Source organism: Arachis ipaensis, chromosome B9 (genome assembly GCF_059453495.1).
Source record: "Arachis ipaensis isolate K30076 ecotype BB chromosome B9, ASM5945349v1, whole genome shotgun sequence".
NCBI classification, from domain to species: Eukaryota; Viridiplantae; Streptophyta; class Magnoliopsida; order Fabales; family Fabaceae; genus Arachis; species Arachis ipaensis.
Genome location: NC_142444.1, coordinates 26,692,564 through 26,705,094, shown reverse-complemented (window position 1 = coordinate 26,705,094; position 12,531 = coordinate 26,692,564). Strand labels below are relative to the sequence as shown.

General features: G+C 38.6%; 1 protein-coding gene across 1 annotated transcript; it reads right to left on the bottom strand.

The window, feature by feature from the left end:
• Positions 1-5,414: 5,414 nt before the first annotated feature.
• LOC107615248 (uncharacterized) lies at positions 5,415-6,071 on the bottom strand. Its single transcript, XM_016317346.1, has 2 exons — positions 5,918-6,071; positions 5,415-5,740 (listed from the first exon to the last, which is right to left on the bottom strand). Exons 1-2 carry the CDS (start codon positions 6,069-6,071, stop codon positions 5,415-5,417), a joined length of 480 nt encoding a protein of 159 aa, XP_016172832.1.
• Positions 6,072-12,531: the final 6,460 nt, after the last annotated feature.

Sequence of the window (12,531 nt, the reverse complement as noted above, 5' to 3'; positions counted from 1 at the left end):
TTTTTCCTTAAATTTATTTTTGGATGGAGCCCGATAATGCTCTTGGCAAGAGCTGAGCATTGTGCTTCTTCCCTTTCTTCCTTGGTTCATTATAGCGCTCAGCTCTCAAGGAGAGCGTAGCATTCAAGCCTTTGGTTCATTATAATGCTCCTTTGGAGAGCATTGAGCTCTTGGAGAGAGTGCTGTGGCTTTCCTCCTTCAATGTGCCACGCTTCCTTGTCTCTTTTGCCAAATTTTTCTCTTCCTTGGGCCACGCTTCTTAGGCTATGCTTTCTTGTTTTTCTTTTTTCTTCACCTACAAGTAATCAAAACAACCAATCAAAGTATCACCAAATTCACAAGGTTTATAAATCATTCAAAAATCAATTAAATTTAGCTTAAACCTCATGATTTAGTATCAATTAAAGGGTGGTTGATTGATTCAACAAAACCATGCAATTCCACTCCAAACCACTTACTTACAATGCAAGAAAGTGCATAAAACCTAATGAAACAAGTGAAAAATGCTTGAAAATCTAGCATAAGATGACTTGTCATCAGTACGCACAAGTCTATGCGTGCGCACAGGTTAAAATTTTCGCAGAGGTGTGCGTGCGCATAAGGCTGTGCGTGCGCACATACCAGAAATCATAAAATTCTGCAACTTTGTAGAACTTCAGATTTTTAACACCAACTTTGAGTGATCATAACTTCCTCTACAAAAATCCAAATTTTACAAACTTTATATCAAATTGAAGGGTTTTCGAGAAGCTTTAATTTCAAATAAATTTCAATCAATTTTGAAAACTGAGGCAAAAGTTATGATCGAACAAAGTTCACCAAAAACCAACCTTTACCAAAATCCATAATTCCTTGTAAAACACAACCAAAACCATACCAACCCATTCCAAACTCCACTTTTCATCAACATTTACCCTTTGTGTCATATATCACAAAACTTACCACATTTTCCTTCCCAATTCATCATTCTCAATCTCAACATCAATTATATAACACTTATAATCAATCCATATTCGAAATTTACCATTAATCAACCTCAATATTACATCTATCATACCAAACCACTTTTCAAATCCACACATTTATTTATCATCATCATATTATTATCAATCATCATAATTAAACTCAAACTACATCAAGCCATCATAAATCAACATACAACAACATTCAACACTCATCAACCATTTTAATTCAAACCTATCCTATGGGTCACTAGCCTAAGTGTCCATGAATACTACATAGAGAAAACCAAAACCATACCTTGACCAATTCCCAATATGTCCAAAACTTAAAATTGAGCACAAGCAAGCTCTCAACCACAATCCAAGCTTTCAATGTAACTCTAACAAGCACCAATAAGCTCCAATAGCTCCCAAACTCACAATAATCAAGCTATATACATATAAATCACCACAAATCAACCTAGGGATCAATATAGATATAATCTCACAAAGATTCAAGAGTTCTTACCTTTTCCAATAGCTTTGGAAGCCAAAATCCAATGCTAAGCAAGGATTAGAGTGAACCTAAACACCCAAAAATCACAAAATTTCACTTAATCAAAAGCCCTAACCTCAAAACTTTGAAGAGAAGAACTGAAAGGTATTCAAGCTTTCTTTACCAGTTTCTTATACGGGTTTTGTAGAGATCTTCACAAGGAACGCATAGCCGCAAACGGTGCGGCGATTGGGGCTCTGTAGCTCAAGATATGAGCTTGAGAAGATGGAAGTGAATAGTGCTCAATCTCTTCTTCTCCCCCTCTTTTCTTTTCAGCATGAATGGGTGTGTTTGAGTGTGTTATGACTGTTTGGGTTCATTAATGGACCCTTATATATGTTGGGCTTGGGCCCAACTTGGGTCCGGTCCAATCTGTTAGCGTTTTTAACCCTTTTGGCCCAACTTCGGGCCAAACCTTTAAAATTAACGCCCGGTTTTTCATTTCTAATGTTTTTCTAAGGTTTTTGACTGTTTCCACTTTTTCTTGCGCAGCACGGAGCAAACTCGAACCGGTTCAACCAGTTCGACTGTTGGTTTGTAGTTTTTCACGATTTTTTTGCAGAAAACACATTTTCTAACTCAGAAAGATCTACTGAGTTCAAAAATCACATTTAAATCCTCAAATTCTCACTCTAACTTTTTGGAATCTAATTTGGGCAATATAATCACTTAATTAAACGATTAATTAAGCTCGGTTCTTATATTCTCCCCACTAAATAAGAAATTTTGCCCTCAAAATTTGAATTACCTGAGAAAAGTTCGGGGTAATCCTTTCGCATTTCAGACTCTAATTCCCAAGTGTGCTTCTCAACTACTGCTCGCTCCCAAGCAACTTTAACCAATGAGACTTCCTTTCCTCGCAGCTTCTGCACACTAGTGTCATCGATCCTCACTGGTGTTACTTGGAAAGTTAAGTTTTCCCTCAACTCAACCGACTCAGGCTCCAACACATGAGCCGCATCCGACGTGTACTTACGGAGTTGTGACACGTGGAATACGTCATGCAAGTTAGACAGATGAGGTGTCAAAGCTACTTGATATGCCACCGGCCCGAATTGCCTTAGAATCTCAAACGGTCCAATAAACCTCGGATTCAACTTCTTGGTCTTAATCGCTCTTCCAATCCTAATTGTCGGTGTAACCCTCGGGAATACATGTTCTCCCACTTCAAATTCTATCGATTTTCTTCTCTGATCTGCATAACTCTTTTGTTGACTCTGAGCAGTTAGGATCCTTGCACGAATCTTCTTAATGTTCTCAGTAGTCTCTGCTATCAAATCTGGACCCAAAACACTTGCTTCACCAGATTCATACCAACAAAGTGGAGACTGGCACTTCCGTCCATACAAAGCCTCATACGGAGCCATCCCTATGCTCGCATGAAGCTGTTGTTGTACGCAAACTCCACCAATGACATGTAGCGGTCCCAACTTCCAGGTTGATCCAATACACATGCTCTCAGCATATCTTTCAACGTCTGAATAGTCCTCTCCAACTGTCCATCCATTTGTGGATGATATGCGGTACTGAGACATAGCTTCGTACCGAAAGCTCTTTGGAAAGCTCCCCAAAACCTTGAAGTAAATCGGGGATCACGGTCTGACACTATGTTCGACGGCACACCATGCAACCTTACTATCTCCTTTATATACAACCTTGCTAACTCCTCCATAGAGCAGTTTACTCGAATAGGCAGAAAATGAGTGGATTTGATTAAGCGATCCACGATCACCCAAACCGCATCAAATCCCAACCTAGTCCTCGATAAACCGGTCACAAAGTCCATTGCAATTCCTTTCCACTTCCACTGAGGAATCTCAAGTGGCTGTAGCATTCCCGATGGCTTCTGATGCTCTATCTTTGCTTTCTGACACGTCAGGCACTTGGATACCGTTGAAGCTACATCACCTTTCATCCCAAGCCACCAGAACATCTTTTTTAAGTCATAATACATCTTCGTGCTTCCGGGATGAATAGAAAACCCACTGTTGTGAGCCTCTGACAACAAGTCTTGCCTCAAACTCCCGACATCTGGTATGAAAATTCTCCCCTTATATCTCCACAACCCTTCATCATCATTGGTGAATTCTCCAAGCCTCTTCTCACCAACTAGTTGGAACAATTGCTGAAACTTCTGTTCATCTTGTTGAGCCTTTTAAATCTCCGTCTTAAACGTACTTGAAATTTCAACTGATTCAAACAAGATCTTCCGGTGACTTCACCAATATCCAACTTAAGATCCACAAACTTATCCACTAACTCCTCCTCCATAATTCTCATCCAAGAAATTGTCAAGGACTTTCGACTTAATGCGTTTGCTACCACATTTGACTTTCCAGGATGATAACTCAGTTCAAAATCATAATCCTTTAGCAACTCCATCCACCTCTTCTGACGCATATTTAGTTCTTTCTGATCAAAGATGTACTTGGGACTCTTATGATCAGAAAAGATGCTAAACCTCACTCCGTTCAAGTGGTGCCTCCAAATCTTCAATACAAACACAATGGCCTCTAATTCCAAGTCATGAGTTGGGTAATTTACCTCATGTGGTCTCAGCTGACGCGATGCGTAAGCCAGCACATTCCGATGTTGCATTAACACACAACCCAAATCCTTTAAGGAAGCGTCACAATACACTTTAAATGGTTCATGCAGTTCCGGCAAAATCAAAATTGGCACCGAAGTTAGCTTTTGCTTCAAAGTCTGAAAACTATCTTTGCACTCCGACGTCCACACAAATGGCACTTCCTTTCCTGTCAACTTGGTCATTGGTAGTGCAATCTTGGGAAATCCTTCAATGAATCTCCGGTAATATCCGGCTAAGCCTACGAAACTTCTAACTTCCGTCACCGTCGTTGGTCTTTCCCATTCCATCACCGCTTCTACCTTAGAATGATCTACGACTATTCCTCCCTTGCTCACCACGTGACTTAGGAATTTCACTTCCTCCTTCCAAAATTTACACTTTGACAACTTAGAATATAACTTTCTCTCCTTTAGGATTTGCAACACAATCCTCAAGTGTTCCTCAGGCTCCTTCACTGTCTTGGAATAAACTAAGATGTCGTCTATGAAAATCACCATGAATTTGTCCAAAAAGAGACGAAACACTTTGTTCATGAAATCCATGAAAACAGCAGGTGCATTCGTTAACCCAAAGGACATCACCACAAACTCATAGTGTCCATAGCGCGTCCTAAATGTGGTCTTAGGGATGTCATCCTCCTTTACCCTTATCTGATGGTAATCGGATCTCAAATCAATTTTGGAAAACACCCCAGATCCTTGCAATTGATCCATCAAGTCATCTATCCTTGGTAGCGGGTACTTGTTCTTTACAGTCACTTTGTTCAATTGTCAGTAGTCCACACACAGTCGCATTCCTCCATCCTTCTTCTTCACCAATAAAACTGGCACTCCCCACGGTGATACACTCGGTCGAATGAACCTCTTGTTCAGAAGCTCCTCCAACTGAGCCTTTAACTCGGCCAGCTCTATCGGAGCCATCCTATAAGGCACAATTGACACTGATCCGGCTCCCGGCACCAATTCAATCTCAAATTCAATCTCCCTTTGAGGTGGGAATTCAGGAATATCCTCCGGGAATACCTCCGGAAAGTCTCTAACCATCAGAATCTGATCTAAGTTCTGGGCATCGCCCGAAGCATTAGCAGTTAACAAGATGTAACCCTGACAATCTTCCCCACTACAATGCACCATTACCGAGTTCAGGTAGTAACCTTCAGCTATCACTACTCCATTTTCTCCTTCCGGCTTAAACCGAATTGTCCGTTCAAAGTAATCTAACAAAACCCGATTCTTCGACAACCAATCAAACCCCAAAATCATCTCCAACCCAACCATTAGTAAACAGATCAAATCATGCATAAAGTCTCTACCCTCAAGTTTGAATCCTACTTGCCTACAACCGACCTAGTCATGACCATCTGATGCGGAGTATGTACATGCAGATCAAATGGTAACTCTGATACTTTCAAGTCTAATTCCTCAACTTTAGCAAATGAAATAAATGAATACGAAGCTCCAGTATCATACAATGCAATTAATGTTTTATCACCAATTAGACATATACCTCTCATCAACGGATCCGCCTTGGAAGCATCCTTGGCATTCACAGCAAAAACTTGCCCCTGGTGCTGACTCTGACCCGCACTTGGATTTTTTCCACGTGTGCAATCCCTCGCAAAATGACCAGGCAAGCCACAGTTGAAGCACCCACCTAAACCAATCTTGCAAGAGTCATATGGATGAAAACGTCCACAACGATCACAAGCTAAATCCGGAGAATTCTTACTCTGATTTCCTCTCTCTTTGCCACGCTGAAATTGGTCAAGAGTGTTCTTTCTGAAGCCTCCTTACCCTTGAGGCACATATCCTCCTCTCTTGAAACTCTGACCTCTAGGATGGAAATACTTGCCACGTCCCCGACTCGAGTTCCCTCCATGAGTCTCCTTGGATGCTGCTACGGTCTTGGCATACTCTTCAACTACCCTTGCTTTGTTCACCAAATCAGAAAAAGTACGAATCTCCATAGGAGCCACAGCAGTCATTATGTTGTCCTTCAAGTCCCTTTGGTATTTGATAACTTCCAGCTCTTAGGTCTCCAGGGCACCCTAACACACCCCAGAGAACCTACAAAACTCCTCAAACTTGCTTGTGTAGTCTGCCACTGACAAGGAACCTTGCTTCAGCTGCATCAGTTCCATCTCCTTTACTTCCCTTGCAGACTCAGAAAAGTATTTCTTGTAAAAGGCCGTCTAGAATACGTCCCACGGAACATCGGCGTTCTGGAGCTGTAGCAAGCGACACTCTGCTTACCACCAGTGCTGGGCCTCTCCCGCAAGCTGATAAGTGGCAAACTCGACATACTAATTATTCGGAACGTGCTGCGCCTGTAAAGCACGCTCCATAGCCTGGAACCAGTTGTCTACTTATGTAGGGTTAGTTGACCCTCAGAAAGTTGGTGGATGAACCTTAAGGAACGTCGCCAAGGTCATCGGAACTCCTCCCGTGTTATCGCCATTCCCCTCAGCATTATCATTAGCATTCCCTTCGTCATTCGCGTTTCCGTTTCAGGCCGGTTGGCCTTACCTCTGCACAGCTTGCAGAGTCGCAGCAGCATTAGCTTCCATAGTGTTCGCAAGGTTTGCCATGGCCGCCATGAATTCGGCATGGTTGTCATCCGGTTGCTCATTCCTAATCTCTCGTGAACGTGCTCGACCTCGGCCGCGAGTAGCCATGTAGGGTTCCTGTCTACACCAAACAAGCATGCTATGCAACATCAAGTAGATAACCTAATAGTATCAAAGAAAAGACACACAGAGTATGCAATGAAGTACAATCGGTCCATCCCTCAGGCTCACGAGGACGAACCGCTCTGATACCACTAAATGTAACACCCTAATTAGCCTAAGCTCTACCTTGTGTCATAAAGCAAAGGTTAATCAGAGATTACGACAATTCTAAGCTCATACATATAATATATATAGAAAGAATACTATAATCTAGAAGCCCGATGAAGGATATAGCTCAAAAACAAGATTTCAAAAGCGCAAAACATGCTAACAAAGATACTAGCTTAAGGTACAAGAAACAGATATAAGATAACAAAGATAAGTATATAATATCATAAGAAACTAGCCACGACTCGCGGAGTTTGAGCCGACTAGCCATATACAGACCATACAAGAAACCAGACAGTAAATACAGCTTATACAAGTTTTGTGCTCTCTTATACAAGCCTCTAGGTCAAAACAAACAAAAATGAGAAACATGTACAAAATAAACCAAAAAGACTCCAAAAGGTATTCGGATCCTCCACTTCTGTCACCAACCAAACAACTCACCGAGGTGGGTTGCAACCTGCATCTGAAAAATACAACAGAAATATGGTAGGAGAACCGGAAGTTCTCAGTATGGTAACAGTGCCCAGTGATGTAGGATATAAGACCCCGGGACGCCAAAGGCAATCCTAGACTCCATATCCTTCACAAGAATTCAAAATTGAAACATTCTAAAATAAATAAGCATAATTATATAAAACCTTAACATAACTTAAAACCTCAGCATATAAAATGGGTAATCTAACTTAAAGGATTTTCTAGTCTAACAGTCTCCGCTGTCCCACAGCCTTCACCAACCTATCCTCCGTGCGATTCCATCGCCACCGCCTTTCGAACCTCCTCAATCTCAGTAGCAATCACAATTATATACAATGCAAGTAAATCACAAGTAGAAGCATATAAAGCAAGTAGTTCAAGTAAGCGAATAGGCATGTTATCCAATTAGGCATACATTTACAAGTCGGCAAAGCAAACAAACAGATAGAAAATGCACATGATGAATGCCTGTCCTATTGGCTGTGATATCACATTGTCGATTCAACTGCCAACCCGACACATCTCCATGGAGATGTCGCCCTTCGGAATCATCATATGGGAACCCCCGAGGTATAGTGCTCGGATCACTGTCCAGGATTTTGCGCCTGCACGCTCTATTGATCCGAAGGGATGCGAGCGGGATACTCTTGCCACGGACCTCACATCTCAACGCAAGCGGGACGAACCACCGCCCTTACGCCGCCATCGCTACCTCGACAGGCAGGATCCAACCTCCGTCCCTGCCGGGCGCATAGCATCTCATAATCTCAATATAAAATAGTAGTTTAGTGGTTTTCCAGAAAACATTTTCAATACATCAGTGATTCCTCATCACACATTCGAGTCCTCGACTCATCTCAACCACTGTCAATTCACATTTTTATTCCGAACTCAACAGTTCCTAAATTCTCATCTTATACTTCAACCATTCATCACATACCATCAAACCATCCTTGGTACGCCAGAAACCTAGGCCTCCGTTTTCTAATTTTTCCAAATAATATCATCTAAAACCCTTAAATTCTTCCCCATGTTTTAAATATCCCAAAACTAGGCCCAAGAGTCCTAAAATGGTGTTATAGAAGCTTACAACCTTGTTGGAAAGGTAGAATAGTTGAAAACAAAGTTAAAATTTGAGAAACAGGGCGTGTTCGTGTGCACAGGGGTGTGCGCGCGCACGCTCTGGAGGAGTTTTAAAACGTGTGCGTACGCACTGGTGCCAAAATTCACAAAGTCTGTTCGTCTGCACAACCTGTGCCAGGCCCCCAATAGACTGGCCTTTGCAACGTGTGCGTGCGCACAGGGCTGTGCGTACGCACATGTTGCAATTTCCTATTAGTGTGTGCGCGCACAAGCTGTGCTAGCGCTGCAAGCAGATTGCCTGCCTCTGCGTGTGTGTACGCACAGGTCTGTGCGTGCGCACATGTTAAAATTTTCCTAGAGGTGTGCGTGCGCACAAGGCTGTGCGTGCACACGTACCAGAAATGATAAAATTCTGCAACTTTGCAGAACTTCAGATTTTTAACACCAACTTTGAGTGATCATAACTTTCTCTACAAAAACCCAAATTTTACAAACTTTATATCAAATTGAAGGGTTTTTAATAAGCTTTAATTTCAAATAAATTCCAATCAATTTTGAAATTTGAGGCAAAAGTTATGATCGAACAAAGTTTACCAAAAACCAACCTTTACCAAAATCCATAATTCCTTGTAAAACACAACCAAAATCATACCAACCCATTTCAAACTCCATTTTTCATCAACATTTACCCTTTTGTCAAATATCACCAAACTTACCACATTTTCCTTCCCATTTTATCATTCTCAATCTCAACATCAATTATATAACACTTATAATCAATCTACATTCAAAATTTACCATTCATCAACCTCAACATTACATCTATCATACCAAACCACTTTTCAAATCCACACATTTATTTATCATCATCATATTATTATCAATCATCATAATTAAACTCAAACTTCATCAACCCATCACAAATCAACATACAACAACATTCAACACTCATCAACCATTTTAATTCAAACCTATCCTATGAGTCACTAGCCTAAGTGTCCATGAATATTATATACTACATAGAGAAAACCAAAACCATACCTTGACCGATTCCTAATATGTCTAAAACTCAAAATTGAGCACAAGCAAGCTCTCAACCACAATCCAAGCTTTCAATGTAACTCCAACAAGCACCAATAAGCTCTAATAGCTCCCAAACTCACAATAATCAAGCTATATACATATAAATCACCACAAATCAACCTAGGACTCAATATAGACATAATCTCACAAAGGTTCAAGAGCTCTTACCTTTTTCAATAGCTTTGGAAGCCAAAACCTAATGCTAAGCAAGGATTAGAGTGAACCTAAACACCCAAAAATCGCAAAACCTCACTTAATTAAAAGCCCTAAACTCGAAACTTTGAAGAGAAGAACTGAAAGGGGTTCGAGCTTTCCTTACCAGTTTCATATATGGATTTTGTAGAGCTCTTCACAAGGAACGCGTAGCCGCAAACAGTGCAAAACTATGAGTAGTAAGCGAGAATTAAAAAACTTTTGTTAACAGTATGGTATTACAACTGAAAAGGCACCTAGCAACCCAAATAGAATCAGTAAGAAAAGAAATATAAAGAATCATGGGAACATGTATAGGTATCAATTTAGAGAACCTTATACAACAGAAAATAAGCTAAAGAAAACTACAGGAAAAAACAAAAGTGGAATAGTAAAAAGAAAAGTGACAAGAAATACATAGTCTACTGAAAATGTAAAAAATCAGGTCATTACGCTAACAACTGCAAAACATAAGAAAAAATAAATAAAATTAGTAATGAAAAAGTAAGGAAAGTTTTAGCTGCTATACAATTGATAGTGAATCAGAAATCGAAACAGAAAAAGGATATTCTTCTGATGATTCAAGTAATTTTATACAACAATTAGATATACCATCCTCTTCAGGTTTTTCTAAATTAGAAGAAAAAGACTCGTGTTTGTGACCAAGAATATGTAATTGTGATAGTTGTATAAAATCCTTAAATATAATTACGAGAACTCAAGAAAAGTCAATCAATATATTAACCAGAGAACAAACAAGCACTTTAATATTTATAATAGATAAATTAAAAGATTCTCTTTTAAAAGATGAGTTTATATTCTAATTAAATGATCTGATTAGAAAAAAGAAAAAGTGAAAAAAAAATAAGACCAATTGAATTAAAGAGATATATAGCAGGTTTAGAACTCCTAAGGAAAAAACTTCTTTAAAACATTTACAAGAAGAAATAAAAATATTAAAACTTAAAATTTTTGAATTAAAATAACAGGATATCTCTCTTGACTATAGAATACTGAAGTTAGAAGTAGAAAACATAGTAAAATTACAAAAGGGAAAAGAACGATTAGAATCAATAGAAGTTATAACCCTACAAAATTACATTAATGAACTAACATTATTAATTAACCATAAATAGTATACTTCTATAGTAATAATGATCAGAAAAGAGAAATTTGAGTTTATAGTTATGGTAGACTTAGGAGCAGATGTAAATTGTATACAGCAAGGATTAATACCTACCAAGTACTATAAAAAAAATAACTGAAACTATTATCAAAGCAAAAAATGATAGAATGATTATAAACTATAAGACTTCCAAAGCAAAAGTTTGTAAAAAAAATATAATTTTCAACTTTTTTTTTGTAAAAAGAATATCCCAACAAGTTATATTAGAAAATTCCTTCACTCTTTTACTATATCTTTTTATGGTAGATGTAACTGGAGCAACTACCTATTGTATATCAAACCAACCCATTCTATTTAAATTTATACAAAAATTCAAGAGGAGAGAACTAAATTTACTACAACAAGTTGCTATCTCCCAACTTAATATAACAGAAAGAAAAAAAATAGATTAATTTTCTGAACTAAAAAATTGTATATAAGAGAATAGAACAGCAATTAGAAAACCAAAAAAATTCAAACCGTAATAAAAGGTTAGAAGATAGGATAAAAAAAGACTTGTGTAGCTGACGATGCCCAATTGCATAGGTTTGGATTTCACAATAAAAATAGGATTTGTCTGTTGCAAGTATAGTCCAAACCTAACCAATGATCATCAATCAAATGTTAAAATTCAAATCAAAATAACCAAAAGTAATTAAACCTCGAGTCGTCTTCCCTAGGAGTTGCAATTAAGTGTCTATTATTGGCTATGTAGAGCAATGGGGGTTGGAAGATTGCAATTAGCAAGAAATGTAAATGGCAAGAAATTAGAGTGCAAGAATATAACTTAGCATGCAAGAAATTAAAGGTCAAAGCAATTAAGGCAAGAAAGAGGAATTAAATGCTAGAAAGAACTCTTGGCAAGAAGTGGGTAATTAAGGATTCCTATCCTAGTTGTGGACTACAAACATGGTAATTGTGTGTGAATTAATCCCAATTAGTCAATCCTACATCGAGGATAAGTCAATTAGACATAATTAACCTCAATCCCTAAGTCCTAAGTCAACACTAAAGGGGTCACATAGAGTCAAGGAAAACCAAATTAATTAACAACCATCACACAATGTGGAATGGACATCCACCACTCAAGTTCACCCAAACACCCAAATTTCCAACCAAGAGTGTGAGAAACTAAGCAAAAATCCAACCAAGCATTTTGTCAAACACTTGGTGGGCATGTAAAGAAAGCATGGTAAAATGACAAGAAATAATAAATGCTACAACTACCAAGCAAGAAAAGTAAAGATAGCAACTCAATAAAGCAATAAATGGCATAAAACATAAAATTGCATTGAATGTAAATTAAAGTGACAAAAGTGTGTATAAACATAAAAGACAACTAAAATGAGAAATTAACAAGATAAACAAGGAAATTAAGACAATAGAACAAAGAAAGGTAGAAGAAACTAGATCAAAACAAGAATTAAACATAGAAATTATAAGGAAATTATACTAAAAATCCTAGGTTCTAGAGAGAAGGGGGAGCTTCTCTCTCTAGAAAATGAACTACATGACTAAAATCTAACCCTAATTGCTCTCCCCTTGTTTCCACTTGAATTGAGGTTGAAATAGCTTCAAAAATGAGTTGGACTGGGTTTTGGAGGCCCA